Source organism: Aedes aegypti, chromosome 2, assembly GCF_002204515.2.
Source record: "Aedes aegypti strain LVP_AGWG chromosome 2, AaegL5.0 Primary Assembly, whole genome shotgun sequence".
In the NCBI taxonomy this organism is placed as follows: Eukaryota; Metazoa; Arthropoda; class Insecta; order Diptera; family Culicidae; genus Aedes; species Aedes aegypti.
Window position 1 is genome coordinate 316,008,363 of NC_035108.1, and position 23,067 is coordinate 316,031,429.

Genomic DNA, 23,067 nt, shown 5'->3' on the forward strand with positions numbered 1-23,067 from the left:
TCTTCACGCAATTTTGAACACCGTTCATTGTTGCTCTAACCAATCTTGTGAGCACCCCGGTAAAACTAGTCTCGTCCATGATCTTCCATAGCTCTACAAGGTCAATACGCCGCTTTGAAATCGATGAACAAGTGATGCGTGGGACCTGGTGGTCATGGCATTTCTGGAGGATTTGCCACACGGAAAAGATCTGGTCCGTTGTCAAGCGGCCGTTGACGAGACCTGCAGGATAACTTCTCACGAACTCGTTTGCTATAGGTGATAGACGACGGAAGATAATCTGGGCGGCGTTTAGGATATTTATTGTACTACGTCTCAGTTAAAAAAACCTCTACAGACTGATGCTTAAAACTATAAAACATTACAGATGCGACATTTAACAACATTTTTGGATAGGCCAAATTCATGTAGATGAGCTATTTCATTGAATTTGCGACAACAGCGATCTACCAGATTATTTTCACCGAAATTTGTGCGATGCCTGGGCAGCCACAGTGCAGAATGTCAACGGAGCGAACGTACCGGAACGGAGAAATTAATCCTTTGGAGAAGTTCTGGGCAATCAAAATTGCCAGACAGCACGTCGAACATTCGCTCAGAAAGTGTCCTTCTCGAAGCAAGCGTCTCCAGGAAGATAATTTGGCATCTTTGCTCATACGGCGGTAGACGCAACTGGTCATTCCATGGCAGCCTCCTGAGTGCAAATCGCAAGAACTTTTTCTGGACTCGTTCAATCCTGTTTGCTTGGATGGCATGATAGGGAGACCAGACTTGGACCGCGTACTCCAAAATGCTGTGTACTAACGAACAATATAGAGCTTTCAGCGTGTATACATCTTCGAAGTCAGCAGCGTTATGCCGCACAAATCCGAGTACGACGAAAGCTTTGGCGATTGTTGCTAAAATGTGTTCAGAAAAGCGTAGTTTGTTGTCCACTATCAGATCTAGGTCCCGGATTGATGTGACCTTCTCTAGATTCTTGTCCATCAGCTTGTAGTCAAAGACATCTGATTGGAGAGCGACGCAATCTAACACAGAGATTACTATTCTGTACAGTTTTAGATCGTCAGCATACATGAGTTTGCACGACTCTAGATAAGTGCACAGGTCATTGACAAAAATTATGAAAATCAGTGGCCCTAGGTGACTACCTTGAGGCACTGTCATGCGAAACGATTCTGACTTGTGGCATCCTATTTTCACGAACGATGTTCTTTCTGATAGATAAGGGCGAAGCCATTGTACAATCCATACCGCAAATCCTAGACGATCAAGTTTCTTCAATGCTAATTCATGCGGAACCTTGTCGAAGGCTTTCGAGAAATCGATATAGATCGAGTCGATTTGTAACCGCTTTTCCAAGCTACTATTCAGCGTGCTTATATATGACAGCAGATTCGTCACCGTCGAACGTTTTTTCACGAAACCGTGCTGGAATTCTGAGAGTATTGGTTGAGCAGCTGCATAAAGTTTATCGTAGATAATCGATTCCAGAACTATCGATAAATGACACAGAATGGAAATCTCTCTGTAATTTTCCGCAGAATGAATGCTTCCTATCTTGCGGATCGGTGTAACGGCGGCAGATTTCCATGCCTTAGGGAAAGTTCCCTCCGCGATGGACTTGTTGACTTGTTGAAATGAGCGAAACAGGTGTTGCTAATAGAATAGCGCAACGTGTTAGAAAAACTGACGGCAGGGCCAGGGCCTTTATTGGGGTTCAATCTTTTCAATGAGGCAAGTGCGTCGTTGCTAGTCACGGATATCGGAGGAAGGTAAATGTTGTATGACGGTAAACTCTGAAGGTAGTCATCGGATATGGTACTGATAGGAGAACTGAATACAGTTTTGAAAAATTCAGCGAATAATTCGGTGGCTTCAACTGCGAGTGCGAACTTTGTCCATGGTATGTGATGTTGGAAGGAATGGTATTGGCGCATCGTTTACTTTTGATGAATCTCCAAAAGTTGAATGGGTTCACCTTTAGATCATCCTGCAAATTTCCTAAATACATTCGGTACTGCAAGTCCATTTTAATCTTCAGTTCATTCAGTTGGGATAGTGATCGCACGGGATATGTACATTGGTCTTTGAATCCACTTAAAACCCGTAATCGTTTTTAGAGATGAAACTTACACGGTCAAATATTCCTCAGAACTTAAAACGACAAAGATTACGAACACGATGGTTATAAGCTTGTAATTCCGTTCATAGTTTCAAAATGAGCTCTTCCTGGGAAATTGAAATCACAAAAATGGAATTAATCCTTTTGGTCTTTTGTACAGCTCACCGTTTTTTTATCCTCTCGCTGTAGTCAGAAGTAGAATCAACCATTCATTTTTTTTATCCCAAACGATCGTTCAAATTTTTTCGCACACATTTTCATCGTCAATGCGTTTGCCACCGGGGCCGACTGAAGCAGGAAAGCATTTTTTCGGTTCGGTCATATCTAGACAGGAAAAAAATGATTGCCACCAAGCATGAAACGTGCGTGATGCAGATGCCCTGAAAACTGTGCACAATCACGCAATACGTCACTTCCAGTGTAGTTCAACCCTGAGTTGATGCGGAATATGGAATGGAATAGTATCCAAACAACAACTATTTCTCAAGGCATTAAGAACTAAGTACTTGTGTTTGAATTGATGGAATATTGTTGGGTCCTCGACTTCTGGACCAGTCTGTAGCCCATTCCCCCACAATTTCCCAAAGTACGAGAGGGGTGCGTTTAGAAAAATTGAAATCATGATAACGCTCCACTCTGGCGTCGATGTGTACGACTGCTCCCGGTACAGCTCCAACCGCTTACACTCGCCATCAGACCAGTCAACGCAGGAAGAAACCCGACGAAGTAGATCTTCATTGTGCTTGGTTTTAATTTTTCCCATTCTGTTTGGAACAACTCATCTGGACTGAAACTGAATGCTCGCAGCGCAAAAAAAAATGCGTATGATAAGAGTCCAACGTGCAATCCCCAAAAGCAGCAGCAGCAGCATCAGGAACAGTAGCAGCACTGGCAATGGCAGGAGGCAAAAAAGCTACTCGTTCAATTTTGCGTCAATGTTTGGCAAGATTCTCGGTCCAATGGAGATTTGCCATAGTATAGGCCTCCTCCATCCCGAATTCCCACCTCACGGCTCCCAGCAGTCAGAGCAGGCAGTGGCAACCAGCACCAGGCAGACCCCGAAATGGATGAGTTTTTCCGTAACGAACAGGGAATACCGTACCGTACCTAGAGCATGGAATATACGGAAGAAAAAAAAAAAAGAATAACGATTCACCAGACAGGAAATAGGGCAAGCATGTGCGCGCGACAAGGGAACGCTCAAGTCCGGGAAAAATCGATTCCATTCATTTCGGTTGCGTCCTCCATCATCATCATCATCGGCGTCCTCGTCGTCATCAGGGATCGTTCAAATATTACGTAACGTAATTTTTGGACAGTTTTGAACATCCCAACAACCCCAATGTATGAAACCGTAACAGAGTGTGCAACTTTTCCTAAATTGCCATGTCTCCGAATGACCGGCTTCCCCGAAATGGATGATGAAATAGAAAGAACGAAAATCAATCAGGCAAAAGAAGGAGATATTTTGATGCCGAGGGCGGAAAAACTCGAAAGAATAGTCAAAAAGATATATGAAGTTATGATAATTATGAGTGCCAAAAACTTTTCGGAAATTCTGAAAACTATTGTTCGGGAAAAGTAGCCACTTGATGATCTGTTCAAACATATTTTAAGCATAAGCATAAGCATAGATGACCGTACAATTCGTAGTTGCTACTCCGTGTTTGACTAGAACAATCGTAATTGCACAGAGAACCAATGAACGGTGCTTGGGATTAGCTAACCATTCTCAATGTGCACAATTCGAGAGCTCAGAATATAATGAAGTCAATAACGGCGCCGGCCACGTCCTTACGGTCATCGAGGAGGGAAAGGGATGCTAGTGTGATTACCGTTGTTACTAGAGACCGAGATCACCTCTGCATCTCCACGGTTGTCACAGGAAGGATTTTTGTTAGTGGGAAGGGTTAAAAAGTTACATGGTCAGGATTCACCTTGGTAAGTGATGCAACTCATGAAACTTTGAGTTTAAATATAATTATTTTTATGGCTGCATTATGAATGTTGACAAATGTTTGTCGACACCTGTGGTGACGAACTACTCAAAAATTATTGTTAATGAAAAAAAATAATATTTTTTAGTTTAGTTGATGAGTATTTTTGATGAAAGTTTTTGCCGACACTCGGAGTGATGAATCATTCATTATTTATTTATCTTATTCGCTTTTCAAGGAACCAAAGCTAACCAGTTGAAGCTGCTACGTAAAAATGGAGCAAATGTCAAAAGCCATTGAAACGGAAAAATCGAAAAAAACAGCTGTTTTATTTGTAAAATAGAAAACGTGTGGCACCATTCCTCTTGACTTGTTGATTTCAAGATCGAAAACCGCTTTTTCATTCCTGACACCCTCTCCACTTCGTTCTGGGCCTTTGGGTTCATTCAAATATTACGTAACTCAAAATTTGCCAATTTTGGACCCCCTCCCTCCCCCACGTAACAGCTTTTGTATAGGAATTTTTAAATTTTTGTATGGATCGTAAGACCCCTTTCCTCCCCCTATTGCGTTACGTAATATTTGAACAATCCCTTTCAATGATGTATTACAGTATCACATACACGTTCATGTTTTGAACATCATTCATTCATTCATTCATTCATCATTCTGTTCATTATTTACGTTTGTAGATTCGTGGTTCGCTAAACCTACACAATCGAATCGTCTGTATCGGAGAAAACGGCAAATTTCAACTCTTCAAACCAACGCTTTCAACTCCTGAACCGAGAGAATTTAGCACACCGGTGGATAAGACTAATGCATCTCGCGTTCCCCAATGCATGGCAACATCCAGCCACTTTATGTTCCCTCTCTTCTCTTCCTACTCTTTTGAACATGCCTAACATCACCCGAAAAACTGCCACCAACACCCCCAACACCACACTTGGCACTCATCGGTCGCAAAAACTGAGAAGTGAGAAAGAATGAAAATAGTATTCATCCCTCCCTCTCGCCTGACAACAACCTTTCAGACGGAATTCTTGCTGTCTGCCTTAAATTATGTGCAAATTTGGACCCTAAAACGATTCATGATAACCATCAAACACGTACCTAATCTTTCTAATGCTCTACGGAAAATTATGCAATTCATCTGCTGCTCTATAGGCATCTCCAATGGTTTTATCCACCGGTGTATCAAACTAACTCGGTCTAAGAACTCAGACACTAGAGCGGGTCCAGATCTCGTGGGGATCATTCGGGAGCATGCCCCGCTCAAATGTAACAATGGACCAATGCACGAGTTCACCATCCGACGCTTCAGCGGTGCCGTGTTATTTATGGGACCATGGCAACCAATGAATTCGGCACCGCTCAAACGTCAATCTAGTGAACTCGTGCATCGGTCCATTCTCAGACCGAGTGAATCTAGTACACCGGTGGATTAGACCATGGCCTAGATACACTCACTCTCGCACGTCCTCAATGCTAACAGTGTTGCCAGTTTAATTTACTCCTTCATAGCAAAAAAGCAATGAAAAGTTTAAGCTTGGTTAAAGAAAGATGAACCATTTACGAATTAAAGTACAGTATTTTCACAAAACGAATATTTTAAAATATTATTTTTATATAATATATGCTCCCCAACTCAATTTCAAACAATAAATGTTATTATTTCAATGCTAACTATTTTGTTTTATAAAATTATCTAGGAAGCCACGGGCTTCATCAGGAATTTATGATGGTTGTGGTATACATTTTTTTTTTTTTTTTTTTTTGGAATCTCTGATACAGATCAGATATTTTTTAGCCTCCGATAAATATGGGATTGTGGCAACACTGAATATGCATACCTTGACCCGAATCGCTCTCCCCGTACACTCTCGCTCACTTGAAAACAAAAAAAAATAAAATATGGCTTCGACTCAAGTATCTACCGAATTTGAAAAAAAAACACCACAAAATAGTTCCGGTTTAGCCGTTTTCCGTAAATTAAACAAAACATAAAATTGGAAACTTCTCACCGAATTATCGCTTTCATGCTCCTGCATCACATCCTCAATCTGCCGTATTCATCGGCTTCCGTGTTGATGATGCCAAATACACCCTTGGTAGCGATGAAAAAAAAACTGGACCGCAGTAAGATGTCCGAAACTGGCTCTAAAATCACTTTCACTGTCAAAATTTCACACTATTCCTATGCACCACATGACAATTTGTATTTTCAACACCTTTTACACAATTTATCACTAGCAAAACCTTCAAAATTTTGAAAAATAATAAGCACCGATAAATTTCACAACTTGCCGCAATCAGTGCTGCCAAAAGCCTCTCGATGATCTGTTCAAACATATTTTCTAGAAAAACATTATTTGCGCACAGAAATTTTGTAAAGTTGAACCCACAATATGTAACGTAATGTTGGACGTAACATTTGAACGACCCGCCATCATCTGGTTGCGTTTTCCCCCGTATCGAGCATTGTGAAGCTGCAGAGGGAATCCCTCCTCGGCTGGCAGGCAATTGAGCATCCGGCCAGCTTTCTTCAATGCTTCAATGTTGTTCGTCCAATGTCCATCCAAAATCCTGTTTCGATGGCGAGGAAATCGGGCGGAAGTGGGGCGCGCGCGGGATGGCAATCGATGTTTGACTTTACAATTGACAGTGATACGACGGACGAACTCCGGGCATCGGCTCACAAAAGAGGGAGGTTTTGTTTTTTCGCTGTCCTTTCATTATATTTTGGATCCTTGATATTTGATTTTCGGTGGAGGCACTTGGAAAAAAATAAATACAAGTAGACCGGAGATCGGAGCGCTGCTCCTCCGAGGGCCCATGGACTCATGAAGGAAGGAGTTTTTGTTTCCTCTCGGTGCTTGATCTTATTTTCAATGGGGGAAATGGATTCGATAGGTCGTGTTCAATGTTAATTACGATTCGCAATGCGAAAGGGTTTCAGGTTTTTTTAGGGCAATTATTGTGTCGAGTCATGGACATATTTCTTCTTGAAAGCTGTATGTTTCATTTAGAATGAAGGCCAGCGTCTTCTATTTAGTGTCCTTATCAGTGTTTTTACAGTTTATTTGTTTGCTTTTGCATTAATAATGTAAAACAAGTGCTAAAGTCAAGTTAGGTGATGAACGTGCCTATGGAGCCGGCCTAATGACACCAGATACCTAATCAAGTTTTTCCAGAAATATTTATTCTGAATTTCGCCAAGTTGTAATCTAATCTAATCTAATTGAAATAGTCGTATTTGCAAATTCCACCAAAACTGGGTTTTTAACAAATTTAAATTTCAATTTGTTGTGTAATATCCCTTTGATCCTTCGGATTTCATATTTTCCTGTTTAGCAATGTTGTATTAGTATACGGATTTAGCCGGCAAAACAGGAGCAAAAATATTATCCACAGTTCTGCACCTGCAGTCAGCTGATAACTCACGCTGACTTTGGTTCAGATCACGATGCAGTTAGTTTTCAGATTTATCGTGAAGCGAAAAATCATCTAGGAGTCCTCTATATAGTTTGAAGGATTCCTGGTAGAAATCATTTCAGGAGTTTCCTTCGAGCTTTCTGCAGAAATTCTTCCAAGTACGCGTTTCTCTAGGGATCACTTCTGGCGTTTCTCCAGAGAATTTCTTCAATTTTTTTCTAAGCGCTACTAACTGTGCAAAAATTGCACATGCCGACCATTGTGACGGCCATCTTTGAATTCCGAAATTTTTCGTCTTAACATAATCATACAACTTACCATTATAAACCCAGTTTTCAAAACGCAAATGCTCGCTTTTTCCCAAATCCATCATAGGCCTCTTGCTCAAAACGGCCAATGAACAGATCTCTCTCCATCAAGAGGGCCTACAATTGGAAAATTTCGCAAACTGTCATTGGCCTTAGCATGGTGAGAGGCAAACAAAAAAGGCCAAGTCTGGGGTCGATGCACGCTAACAAAAATCAAGTTGAACAATGGAAAAGTCCAATGCCAGGTTGAAATTCAAAAATGGTCCTAGCACATTTTTGGCAGGTTTCAGACTAAATTCGATTTATAACGCGTAGTTACAGTGGAAAGCCACTCAATGAACAAAAAATCACATTGATTGATTCGAATACTGGGAAATATGAATTGAAAATGTGGTAAACAACATTCATGTCGAATTTATTCAGATTGGCCCTTTCGAATTGTTATGCGAGAAATATCTTTTTTTTTTGAAATTTTATTAAATTTGATACCGATTTTGCTAGAACGTTTCACAACGTTCCTTTTCATTTCATTGTGTTCCATGAGCTAACTGAAGTTTGACCCATTTTTAGTGAAAACGATGAGCAAATTAGCGGGAGTCAAGAATGAAAGCGATCAAAGCAACAGGGATATCCGGTAGTTACAAAATGTATATAAGAAATGTAATAAAACAAGATTTAGATGAGATTAAAAACTTTGCTTAGGATTTATAGACGTTATGATGTATAGTAAGACCTATGGCTTTTGATATAGATCGTGTATAACTTCACCTTAGTCAAACGGTTATTACTTTTGAATCCGTGAAAGGATACTCAAACATAAAAGTTGGTAATCGAGTTATACCTGAAATGTTGTGGAAGTTTTATGTACATTGATTCATCAACTGAGATCTAGCCATCCAAAGAGACATGTTTCGTTATATGCATTTTGGTTTGATACAATATCAGGGACTTGTTCCGGAATAGGCAATCAAAGATCATCTGATCTGGAATGTCAAAGTCATAAAAAGGATCAAAATAAATCAGAGGGCATTTTATGAGACATTTTCCGCAACTATAATATTCATATTTTTGGAGTTGCAATTCAAACAATGTTTACGATCATCAATGGTCTGTTTGGAAACCTGTCCACAAAGGTAGAAGGTCTGATGAATAAAAAACAGTTGAAAATAATATGGGGAAGCAAAATTTATTAGAAAAACTTATATTTTCCGCATTCCTTTCTGACAACAGCTGAATAGAAGATCGGTTCCTGTATATATCGAGTCCACAATTGCTGAAATCTTAAACAAACAATAATAATAACGGAGATATAAATATTTCCGTATTGTTTTGTAGTTGCACTCCATGATTGACCAGAACAATGAATTAGGCTTGGAATTAGCTAACCATTCTCGAAGTGCACAAAGAGTTCAAAGTTTAAGAATTGTTAGAGTCCGCAGCTACAAAACAAAGCCATGCTGAAGGTATCTGGGTTCGATTCTCGGTCGGATCTTCCTGGAAATGGTAATGGAATTAATCGTAATGGAAATTTTCTTGACTTCCCTGGGCAGAAAATATTATCGAACTTGCCACACGATGTACGAATGCGAAAATGGCAACTTCGGCAAAGAAACTCTCATTGAACACTAAGCTGAGAAACAGGCTTTGTCTCAGTGAAGACGTAATGCCAAGAAGAAAAGGTGAAGAACGGCGCCGGCCACGCCCAACACGGCCATCGGGCAAGGAAAAGAATGCTAGTTAGACTAGATGTTACTAGAGACCGAATATACCTCTGCATCTCCACAGTTGTCATGGAAAAGATATCAGGTTCGTGGTATAAGGTAAGATTTTGGAAGTCACCTCCTGCAGCTGAGAAGCAGGCTCTGTTCCAGCTAGGACGTACCCCAAAGAGAAGAAGGCGAATCCCAGAATTTGATCTCCTGCCAGAAGAGCATTCAAGCCAAATGTTGTCACTAATTGCAGTTTACAAACCGGCAAAAGCAGCAAAAACAAGTTTGCATCTACCAGTATAACAAAACAACGTGAACAAACACCAAATGGAAGCCATTACTCTTAATTTTCATAACACACATTTTATCGCTGCCACTGACTGTCACGTAGTCGCGACGCGGTCGACATCACATCGCGCCTCGCAGGACCTGGACTCCACTGGACATTATTAAATTTTAATCCTTTCGGCTCAATTATGTGAGCGATGCTGCTTGCCATCCAACGATGTGTGATGACAGCATCACCCGACTAGCTCTCCATTCCCGAGGAAGGTCCTACTAATCAGCGAATGTTTGCCAGGCAAATGAACTGAAACTGAAAGCCATGGAGCTAGCTAACGAGAAGATTGCAGCAGCCGAAAAAATAAATGCGCGACAAAAATTAATTTCCGCGATTGTCAACATTGAAGGGCTCTCTCCTGTTTCTATTCCCGGTGGCTAGCGAGTAACAATGCTCCGATGACGACACGTGTGCTGCGAACCACATCCAAATTCGGCAACAAGCATTGCCAGAGTATATTGTTCGCAGGCTTTTCTAGTCCTGTCTATCAACGAGCCGCGCGCGATGGGGCGAGCAAACGAAGCGATATATGAAAATTCTTTACAAACAGAACGCCACACGATGACATGTTTTCAGTTTGTAGGATGCGTCGTACGAAACAATAATAAAAAAAATTCTCCATTTTTTGGAGTCACGTCAACGAGGATAACGACGACGACGACAACGAACCACCACCCATCGTAAACACAATAAAAATTTAAAATAAATGTCTAATCCTTCGAAAATCCTTCGCCTTCGCGCGATTTTTACTTTTTCTATCGAGTAAATCCACTAGCGGGGGATTTCGCGAAGCACTTCCGCGCGAAGACTAACGGACCACGGAGCAAATTTTTTAACCGGACGGTGGGGAGTTTGAGAACATTTCAAGCTAAATTTAACGGCCGTCCCGGTTCGAAGAGAGTGCCGTTTCCCGGAAGGTAATGGGATAGGCTTTTATCTTTGCTCCAAACTTCCCCGTTTGCTGTGGTAGCGCTCGTCACCGTCTGGACAGGATATGGCCGGTCAAAGCGCGGCGACGTGTTTCGTTGTGTTTCTTCCCCGCCAGACGGGTGGATAAATTTGACATGTTCACAGTGCCTCTCAAACGGCAATTCAAGATTTTTTATGTAAATAGCCCCAAGGCGTCGACTCTCGTCACCGACTGGAGCAGGGTGGTTGGGTGGGAAAACTTTCTGACGAGCTCATAGTAGGTAGTTACAGTAGTAGGTGATGATGAATGGGGAACTCACCTCCGCAGACCAGTGTGACATCTGTCAGGGTTGCCGAGTCGAACAGGTTCGAAAAGGCCGCCGCCAGGTTCGACGAGTAGTTGCTCCATTTGAGGCAGTACTGCTGCTGATCCATTTTGACTATCGACTTTGGCGAATTCAGCTTGACGGTTATTGTAACGGGGAGAACAATGTGAGGTTATGGTGGCGCTGCTGTTGATGGCCCGTCACGCGTGATGAGCTATCGTAATCTGGAAAGAGAATGGAAGGAAAGGAAAATTTGTTAGAATCAGTTTTTGGACAATCAACCATGCGACTCCATCGCAGCTCCCCAACTAAATCAAAAGCCTCTAATAAAAACGAAAACATAATTGCAAATTCAAAAACATACAGTTTGAAATACAATAGTTGCAAAACAGTTATTAAATCACATATGTCTCACTTAAATAATTTTGACGCTTTGTTGAGCTTCTTAATAGTGAACGTAGATTAAGAAGTTCCTCTTAGCTTGGCTTGAAATTTGTCTCCTGATATAAATGTATAATAAAATGATAGTTACACAACAACAGGCTATGAAACAGGAACATTGTAACTAGTCATATTGGAGTATTCCAATTCACATGAGACATTTTGTATCACTTGGGGCGCAGAGATCTAACAAAACCGATCGCTTTTCGCACCAACCAATTATCATTAGCACAGACACACATCCGATCGCTGTTGTCTGCTCACACAGTGTAGGTAGGTACGCATATTTGCACAACTCATCGGCCGGGAACGTGAACCGACCATTATGCGTCGTCGGTCCGGTTAATCATCACGTGCCAATCTGCGTGAGGCGCAGGCTCGATCGTCGATGGTAGACGGTTCGAGACCTTGAGAGATCATCGATACCACGCACAATTCTCACGCCGCGTTTTTTTTTTGGGGGGCCTTCGGCAAGCGGACGCACCAGACGTGAACCGGTGACTTTCCATTCGGTGTATGGTGAACGAGGGGTAGCCCCCGTGTCTGGCAGGCAGGCTGCCGGACCGATTTGACTGTTGTATTATGCAAATGAGTCAACTCGTTGATCTGTTTGCATTTTTGTCGGATTTTGAGACAAGTTGGACAACAAATATGCAACAGGTGATCAGGTGTTTTATGGATTTATTACAGTGCTAGGATATGGCCACTTGATGTAACTCTGTGATCAAGGTGAAGCAGAATCAAGATATGGCTTGATAGTCTTGTCGAAAGATATACGCTGTTTGTCTTAAGCGTAAACTGACAGGAAACTAGAATTTGTTCGTGCAGTTTAATCATCAAAGCCCCGGGACAGACTTTTTATTTTCAATGGATTGGTGCTCAGAAACAAATAAGTTAATTGAAATGTGGTTTTCACTATGATCAATGGGATGAGTTAGACTTCCTGTGAATGGGTTTGGACATGTTTTACAACTGGAAATAAGTGTTCCCTAGTCACATTTCTTTACATATTTAGCAACGAAACCAATATTCAACGATAGATTTTTAGACTTAAAGAAACGTTTGAATACAAGAATACATCATTAGGTTTATTTTCTTGTAAGGGGCGAAAGCTGGAACCTGATTCCGAAAATACTTTCCGGGTAGAAGCCGAAGCCAAGAATCAAATGTAAATTTGACCCGAAGCAATATATACGACTACTTGAACTTGAATGTCAAGAAATTATCATAGAAACACAAAGCAAGACAACAACTCTCAACCAAGAGACAAACATGGATAAAGCTCAAAACTAGGCATGTGACTGTTCAAACTTCATGAAATAACCTCAGTGTCTAGTGGTAAAACTAGACAGGTGACCGCTTAAACGTCATGAAAAAAAAACTCAGCGTAGCTGTAGGAACATGCTTCTTGTCTGTATTGATACTTCGTTCAGATGACTAGACAAAGACCGGATTCTGAGGAACATAAAAGATCACTAAAGAAATCCATACATTAACAACAACTAGCATGTCAGAGCAAATGTATTGAAAAAAAAGGAAACATTACTGAAGGAATTTCTTAAATAATAGTTTTTGGCTAAAAATACAGACTAAACATTCGTTTGTGAATTTGTTAAAATAGTTTTCTAAAAAATTTTGTAACTAATTATTTTGCGAAGTTCATCAATCTCTTCTCCCAAATATATCACATATTGCGTAAGAAATTCTCTAATGTCACCTTTTCTGGGAATTCTAGTTCAGACCCCCAGATTATACAAGAATTATCTACTAAAAGTATTTTGAAATGTTTCTTGCCTTCGAATCTGGTTTCTACATCAATTTGTTCATAGTATCTTCGGAGTTCATGCCATTTTTTAAGATTTTTTTAAGATGTTACATACAAATATCTTCCTTAAAATTTATATCCGTTTTAACGTCTATTGTCGATTACAAAAGACGAAAGAAAAAGAAGAAGAATTTTTACAGTAAATCCTTCAAAAGCAACTTAAGCTTTTCTATGTAGTATACCGTCAGAAATTTCGCCAAAAAGGTTCAGAAATCTTTAAGTGAATACCCGAATTTTCAGACAGGAATTTAGTATTTTTTCTTCAAATTCGGTTCCAAATTTAGTTTAAGCTTAAAAATTACTCTTTAAATCTGATGTAAATTGAACATGCATATGGAGTGACTCGTAGAATAATTTATGAAGAAATCCTCAAAAATAAATATTTAGGTATTTCTGCAGGCAAATTCCGGCGCACAATTTCTTCGATGGGAAGGAATTTTCTTCCATAAATCACCAGCAAGAAAATTTTCTTTTCTGCGAAGAGAATGTGTGCCGGAATTCGCCTACTGGAGTGGTTTTTGAACCAAAAATTGAGAGTGAATTAGATAGATTCCTAAATGTTATTTTTGGATTTATTCTGGGATTAACATTCAGAAAAAATATGGTGTAATATTTATAACCTGAAAGAATGGAATTTCTAGTGAAATTGTTTGAGAAGCTCAAGCATAAATTGCAAAATTTGTTAGCAAATCCGTAATGGAACATCGAGGTTTAATCGTATTTGTTATAAAGAAACGCCATTAAAGTACTGTTATTGATCTGCAATAGGAATCGTTCATTAATAGAACCCGAACCGAACCAAAGAAAATTTGGTTTTTATATTTTCTAGTGAAAATACATAAACAGTTCAAGCTAATTTTCCTTTACACGCCAAGGGTGAACGCAAAAAAAGACGTAGTTTGTTTTCATTTTGTATGTTGGTTTAGATTTTAGAAAACTAAGTTAATTATTCGATTATTTTGAAAGTTGCACTTAATGACATTCATTAACAGTAATTATCATGGATTGAATTATAGATAAAATTCACTTCATTTAGTAAACTTCTATGTTAGAGACAATCAACGCTCTATTAGGGACGTAAAGCCGTATAAAGTAAGAAAATGAAGATTAATTGAGAGTTCAACTGCTAGTAATGCTTTTGATAAAATAATTTAACTGTTATAAAGAATTTATCGAGTGCGCAGAGTTAGGAACCTAAATGCGCAGAATAAGGAGCATTGCAAAAATGAGTGCGCAGAGTTAGGAACACGGACACCCTTGAGAAAAATTAAAAATTTGCAATAAAAGTTTCTTTAAATCATTACTTAGTGAAGCTTTTATATTTTTTCCTTATACATAAGATCAATAAGTATTTGTTCCCAAAATTTCAGACTACTGTGTTTTGTTTTCAATTAATTACAGCTGTTTGAAATTTGAAAAGCCTCAAGTGCGCAGAGTATGGGGCCTTCACGGTATCACGATTTCAGCGGAAATCGTCAGTTCACTTGCGTGCTTGAACTGTGTACGCCAACTTTCAGATGGTGGTCTGAACGAGTGGAAAATATTGTTAAAAAATCATCATGTAATTGACGTATCTCACTCAATCTTCCTACCAACTCTTCACCCTTACATAGTTTTAGAAGTACTCGATAGCTAAATGGAAATTTGATAGAACTATCCACTTCCGTGATTGAGAAACTTAACCGGGATCTTGCCTTTCCCAGCAGTGTTATTGTTTTTTAGTTTACTTATTGTCTTTTTACGTCTTAACAGTGAATCCATAAACTCGATCGTAATCGCCGAATTCCACTATTATTCTCACAATTTTACCACCACATTTCATTAGGAATTTTCCCAACTGAGAATCATGTGTGGAAGAATTCATCTATTGATTCATTCACGGCTTTCCGTAGGAATTTCTCCAACATTTCCACAAGATACTCTCAATATTTCATTCAGCATTTTTTCTAAGCAACTTATAGAAGTTACTCGAGAGCTTCCTTAATGGATTTCATCAGGATTTTTATCAAAATATTCGTTAAGAATTTCTCCAATGGTTCAACTAGATAATCTGCTATGGCCTCTAGGAATATCTCCTGAGATTCTAGGATTTTCTTCTGGGATTCATTCAGGATCTCCTCCAGGAATTTCTCAAGAGAGTCCTTAATGTTTCTTATGAAGATTTCACTAGAATTTCCTCTCAAATTTTCATCTAGTGCTTCTTCAAGATTTTAACCAGTAATTTATGTAGGTATAAAAGCTTTCCTAAGGAATTTCTCAAAAGTTTCTTCTAGAAATTTATTGGCGTTTTTTCCAAGTACGTTCTTGGAATTAACCAATAAATGCATTCTGAGCAGCTTGTACAAGATGAAAATGGTCCTCATGATGTGATTCGGAAATCAAGATCAAGCTACGGCAAACAATTAGTTAGTGAGTACCAAAACTAAAAACACAAAAATCAATGTGGGGAAGATCGGGAATTTGAGCAAATTGACAATTGCGTCTACCTCAAAAAAAAAGATTGGTCAGATGACGCCGAAGCTAACTCGACAATTAACACGAAATTATTCGCTATAGGTAACAGACAACGAAGGATGATCTGGAATAGCACTTAGAAGGCGGTGTTTAGAATGATGATCGTAAGAAGGATTTCACGCCGCTTCTGATAAGAGTTGTGTCTCCTATATTCTGATCATCAACCAGTGCGAGTTTCCCACTGTTGCATTGTTCTGAAGCTGTTGAATGACATTCTAATCCAAAACAGCTTCAAATGCATAATTCATAAAAAGGTACCTCAGTTTGATCCTGCCGCATTTTGGGACTTAAAGGAGAAACAGATAGAAATAGTCACAATTGCATAGACTGTAGTAATTCGGTGACTATTTTTGCTTTCAAGTGTAGGGTAGCGAAATATGCAAAATGAGGTGAAAAAGTTTATATAACTCGTTATACGATTTATAACTGTACTGAAGACACCCTAAGGAGTTTGTTAACTGATCAAATGTTGTCTATATATACATATAACTTAATCAAAAAAACAAATGAAGAAAAACCAATAGAAACCAACGTGTTTGTATGAAATGTATGCTTCAAAAACATTGTTTATTGCTCCAATATATTTGCTGATGCATATCTACACTGTCCAAAACGGGCCTACAATAAATAACAACTCTTAATACAGCCTACGAAGCCTCACCCCAACTTTTCAAAGTTGAACTCCTATCAAGTGCACGCGTTGCCCACCCCAAACCACGCGCAAAAGAGGTTCTTACTTCAAATTAAGCACCGTTCTTAGAGATCGTAATCACTGCAGTTACAGAACGCACCGAACGGTTTCCGTCTGTTTGCTTCCATCAGCACCAACAACAAAACAGCCCATTATCAATCAAGACCCGCTCTCTCTTCTCTCAGTCTCTTCTCGGTTTCGACAAGACGTTTGCAAACTGAAACTGGTTTCCGCCCTAAATTTTCCACACCACGTTTTTCACGCACGCCACCTCGCCATACGCATAGAAACCCCCCTTCATTGCGCTGCTGCTGCTGCTGCTGCTATTACCAATCTACAAAAAGGAAAACTCGTTTTCTTACTTCGAAGCCAAGTCGGTCGGTCGATGCGCCCGCCGTCGGGGGCGAGGGAAAGTAATTTATCATGCACACTCGCTGCACCCACTACCACCACCATTACTGACGGTGTTTTTTTTTAGGTTAGGAAAACTCGTTTCGGACGGTCCTTTCGGGCAATGCACGTTAGACTGGTCCAGAACAGTAGGTGGTAAGTGATATTCACTTGAGGGGCCGTAGCGGCGCGTAGCTATTCAGCAATGCCAAGCTGAGGGTCGTGGGTTAGAATCCCGACGGTCGAGGTTTTTCCTTGGATGGAAATTTGGTCGTTTTCCCTGCCAAAAATTGTCAATCGATAATAAAAGCTCTCAGTTAGTGAGTGGAAGTGCTCATAAGAACACTCGACTGAGTAGCAAGCTCTGTCCCACTAAATTCTGACTTTTTTTTTAACTGTTCTCGAATCTGTCTAACATTACCAAAAGAGACTTGGCAGCCGCGGTGTAGCACACGTGTACATATCCATGCCTATTACCCTTTTGCAGTATGTTGTAGCAAGTTTTTCGGAAGCATGCCATTGATAGTAATTATATATTCACAACGCAGCGAATGAATGCCGTAACCATATGGGAGGGGGAAAGGGTGGGTTATGCACCCCTGCTTCCCTGTTTTATGCTTGCCATGGGATAAGCATAGGTAGACACGACATAAGTGCATTTGCATTCCGTTTAGAAACGACAACCTGATGGACTAAGTCTAGCGCATTTTCCGACTGTTCAATTTTCGGCAGCCAATCGCCAAACTGCAGAGAAGCGTCACACGTCATTTGGCGTAATGGCTTATTTATTCGTTTGTATGCAAATCGTACAACTCTAATGTATTCTGGTTTTTGTTTTCATTTTTTTTCGAATAGTTTATACACAGAGAAAAGCACTGTAAGGCACAGCACTTGACTCGAGCGTACGAACGTTTCCATAAAAGACAGTGATTCACCGTTAGGCTCCTGTAGTATTTTGCTGATTTGAATATTTTCGCTTCTAAACAGTGTTTACCAATGCTAGCTGGGATCGGCAAATTCCAGAATTTGCAATACTAATTAGAGACCATTTGAACTTACGACTTTTTGGGCGTTTGGGCGATTTGACACTACTGCACTAGCAAGCGAAGTCTTAGATGTAGGTGATTTCGTTATACTTGAGCAATTTGCAATCGCTTTGAATATGACCTCTACATGAAAGTGAACTAAATTATCTTCAAGCTTTCAATGCATAAAAGTGTTAAACAGTATACTATCAAATTTTACTGCTGCGCTACTGTCGAGTTCAATCGCCCACCGGTTCAAATCGTTCTATTTTCGCTCAACTAATTGTTCCAGCAAAACTAAAACTCATCATCAAAATTAGGATAACGAGCCGGATTAAAAACTGATTAGGAGCAAATGACACAACGACGCAGCAAAATGCGAAGCGAAAGAAGCCATGCCTTCCTATCTACCTAGAAACCATTCACCCCAGTGCCTCTTGTAGTGGTGGCACTTAGTTTCGGTACCATTCCATCGCCCAAAAACAGCTTCCCAATTTATCTAATTGCACAAACGACGCACACGTGCTACCGCTTCGTTGCATAGGAGCATGAAGCGCCTCTCCTCACACATGTGTGTCGATTCAGAATCGGAAGCAGCCTCGGAGGGCAACCCCTCGAACTCGGAAAACGGGAACCTGTTTTTGTGCCTTTGTCGAGTCGTGCGGCGGAAAACAAAGCTTTCGCATACGGCGCGCATCATCCTTGGCGAAGCGGACAATATCCAAGGGGAAGGAAAATTAATTTATTCAAAATTGCCTTCCTTCGGGGCACTCTCACTTTCTACGGCCTTTGTCGGAAGAAAATCTAACCCTTTGTTTTGGAAAGATTTCTTCCGCTTGGGGCCTGCAAGGGTAAATATGTACCCGGTGCAGTTGGAAAGTCTGCTTTGGGTGTAGGATGTGGTATGTACCGTTTTGATTCATATTCCGAACACTTAAACACTTAAACACTAAACACAGCGACCTCAAATGCATCTGAGACGTATGCATCAACTGATATCTATTAAAATATTATTTTATTTGCAAAACTTAACTATGTTTTAACTATTAATTTTACGAAAAAGTAAAAATTTTGCTTCGAATGTTGAACACTGTGCATACGTTTCGAATCATATGTTTTCCGTCTGTGAGAGTCTGCTGAGAGAACTGAGAGTATCTCATACTTATCGCTCTCTGTAACAATCATGACGCGCATCACATCATGTGAGTTTGTTTATCATCTTCTGCTACAGCTTTGATTAGATCGGTGAGATAACAGTGCATGATGAAACCAAGCTAAACAAGCACCAAACCTAGGAGACAGTATTGCTATCGTATGATCGAGAATTGTTTATCATATCAGTACAATAAAACGCCAACCCCCAATGGTAAATAAGCGAGAGAAATGGGTTTTATCATCGCTCTCTCTCTCTTTAAGACTTTCATTCGCTGCCGTTGTTTATCGACTAGGTTATAACTAGGTTACAATGCCGATCGTGGACCAATACAGATGTAATGTTTTTCTTCGCTTGCTTTAATCGTGCTTTAAAATCAAACGATAGCGAATGCTGCAATGCCTACCGGCGAGCCTATCTATTAACACGGCAACGCAGATCTACTCAAATCTGAGTTGTTTCAACTCAAAACCGTAGTTGAGCCCAATAACCCACATTTGGCTAAACTTCCAAGGCCTCCATTAGGTACTTTGCCTTTGAAGCCATAAGAAAAATTTACTTATATTTGGTTTGATTCAACGCAAAATTGAGTTCATTTAACCCAAGCTTAAGAATAATGCATTTACCCAAATTTGGCTTATTGTACCGAACTACCCCCATTGGGTAGGTGCAGCTCTCTCTATTTTTGACAACATTGGTGGGGAAGAGAGAGAATACCGAGAGATTTCGGGTTGAGAGAATAATCGATACACTTAATTTTGGTTAAAGTCAACTCAAAAATTAGGTAAACTGTTTTTTTTCGTGTACGTTTCTTCTAGCGCCACATTTGGAAGGAGCTCATCCAACAATGGCGCTGGTGTATATGTTACAATGTTTTCAATTTTGTCATGTTAAATTAAAATCAGCAAGCGGGGAAGAATTTTCTTCATTTACTGATAACTTCAAACATGAGAAACGGGTAGAAACATACCCCTAAAGAAACGGAACGTCATGACCAACAAAAATGTGACCAGAGTAAATATCATATCATGCTAGATTTTGAACAATAATAATAAGCGGCTCAACAGAAAACGTCATTCGAACGTTTCGTAAAATAGATTATTCCGAACAGCATGAATACTAAATAATTAATATTCAAATACATATAGTGGAGCTGGTTTTAATAATTTTCAACTAAATAATCATTACAATCGTTACATCATTACCCCTCTCCAGAATTTAAATTCAGGCCCGTATTTGAGGGGTGGTAAGGGATTACCCGAGTCCCCCGATCAGAGGGTAAAAATGATCAATTTTTACTTTGTAGACAATTAATTCAAAATTTTCAAATCAACGCTCATGTCAAGTCGAATAAGAACTTTAGTAGATTTTTGTAGATATTGTATCACAGTGCCCAAGTAGTAGCCAATCCAGTTTACATCCTTCAATTTGATGAATGTTATGTCAACGTCTTCGAAACTCTTCTCGAGTAAGGTTTTCGACACTCTTAGAGTTTCATAGGAAAATGCAGACAAAGTTTTGTTATAGTGAGCTTGACGCTTCACAATTCTGAATCTTCTATCGAACATATCATACAAATCTAGCTGAAACTTTATGTGTGAGCTGAAGTCTGTAGTCAGTATTTTCCTTCCTGCCATAATTGCTAAGGTTTTCTTGAGATGTTCACTAAAGGCTTAGAGTTGACTTTGAACGAAATCCACAGAATTTTAATACAATAGGTTTGTTTTTGTTCCCTATTGAGAACAATGTCAATCGATATTATAAGAAAACACCATTTGTTTGTTTAACCTTCAAAAGCCCGGAACGAACCTTGAATTTTCAAATTACCACAATTTGGGGTCCGGTGGGTGAATTATGTTGAAATCAATTTTGAAGGAAATGCGATTAGATGATCTAACAATCCTTGGGTGAGATATTTTCCCTTACCCCTCCCCCTTTTCTGGGAAACAGAAAAAGCATGGACACCAGGGGTATTAATTTGCATTACACGGATATCCAAAGATCCCGATGAGCTAGAAGGTTGGTGACGTCGACAAAGTTGTTTAATTGATCAAGGGCTATATGGTGATACAAAATCCAATTGAGAATTTATCCGCTAGATGGCGCTAGCAACATTTTTTTTCCAATCGCCTGTATCACATGATCCTTATCAGCTAGGAGACTGGTATCGACAAAGTTGGTTAGCAGATCAAGAGCTATCTGGGAGTGAAAATCTAGTTGAGAATTTATCCGCTAGGTGGCACCAGTAACAATTTTTCTTCAATCGTATGTATCTCATGATTTTTATTAGCTTGAAGGTTGGTATCTCCGGTAAAGATGTCCAGCAGATCAAAGTCTATCAGGCGATGATGAAACTGATTGAGAACTCCGGCGCACCCAACATTCCAGCTGATGAGGATCTTGAGATATAGACGATTGCAAAATATGTGTAACTAGCGCCACCTAGCGGATAAATTCTCAACTAGATTTTTCACCTCCAGATAGTCGTCGATCTACTGAACATCTTGCCGAAGACACCAACCTTCTAGCTTATTATGATCTTGAGATACAGATAATTGAATGATATGTTCAATAGCGCCACCTAGCGGATAAATTCTCAATTAAATTTTTCATCGATATATAGCCCTTGATCTACTGAACAACTTTATCGAAGACACCAACCTTCTAGATCATAGGGATATTTAGATATCCGTGTAATGGCAATTTTGGACTCTTCGTGTCCAAGCTTTGTCCGTACCCCAGAATAGGGAGATGGGGGAATTACTCCCGAATTTCTACAGATACCCCTTCAATAGTTTTTCGATGTGCTCTGAATTTCTTGAAAAACTGTCACGGGATTTCTGAAAAGATTTCTTCGTTTTAGTTTTTTCTCCAGTTTCTATCAAACTAAAATAGAACATCAGAAACATAGGTTAATGTATTTTATGCTAACGTTTGGTGCAAAGATACCTCCGTAAACTCCAAAGATTTCTCAAATATTTTGTCTGGATTCCTATAAGAATCCCACTCAAAATTACTCTCGGGATTGTTTCAGGGATATTGTCAATGGCTTTTCAGGAATTAATTCAAATTATTTTCAATTTAATTCACTTGTTTTTAGGATACTGTCACGATTTTTTTTTATTACGACGTTGTTTTAATATTTTCAACTAAATAATCATTACAATCGTTACATCATTACCCCTCTCCAGAATTTAAATTCAGGCCCGTATTTGAGGGGTGGTAAGGGATACCCGAGTCCCCCGATCAGAGGGTAAAAATGATCAATTTTTACTTTGTAGACAATTAATTCAAAATTTTCAAATCAACGCTCATGTCAAGTCGAATAAGAACTTTAGTAGATTTTTGTAGATATTGTATCACAGTGCCCAAGTAGTAGCCAATCCAGTTTACATCCTTCAATTTGATGAATGTTATGTCAACGTCTTCGAAACTCTTCTCGAGTAAGGTTTTCGACACTCTTAGAGTTTCATAGGAAAATGCAGACAAAGTTTTGTTATAGTGAGCTTGACGCTTCACAATTCTGAATCTTCTATCGAACATATCATACAAATCTAGCTGAAACTTTATGTGTGAGCTGAAGTCTGTAGTCAGTATTTTCCTTCCTGCCATAATTGCTAAGGTTTTCTTGAGATGTTCACTAAAGGCTTAGAGTTGACTTTGAACGAAATCCACAGAATTTTAATACAATAGGTTTGTTTTTTTCCCTATTGAGAACAATGTCAATCGATATTATTAGAAAACACCATTTGTTTGTTTAACCTTCAAAAGCCCGGAACGAACCTTGAATTTTCAAATTACCACATTTGGGGTCCGGTGGGTGAATTATGTTGAAATCAATTTTGAAGGAAATGCGATTAGATGATCTAACAATCCTTGGGTGAGATATTTTCCCTTACCCCTCCCCCTTTTCTGGGAAACAGAAAAAGCATGGACACC

General features: G+C 39.6%; 1 protein-coding gene across 7 annotated transcripts in view; it reads right to left on the minus strand.

The window, feature by feature from the left end:
• The window catches only part of LOC5578717 (zinc finger protein chinmo), a 268,018-nt gene that overhangs the window by 69,449 nt on the left and 175,502 nt on the right, over positions 1 to 23,067 (minus strand). For all 7 annotated transcript variants that reach the window (XM_021845744.1, XM_021845742.1, XM_021845739.1 and 4 more), the window contains one exon: positions 11,084 to 11,313. In XM_021845744.1, the coding sequence (XP_021701436.1) occupies positions 11,084 to 11,198 (115 nt within the window). In that variant the 5' untranslated portion in view covers positions 11,199 to 11,313. The remainder of the gene's footprint in view (positions 1 to 11,083; positions 11,314 to 23,067) is intronic.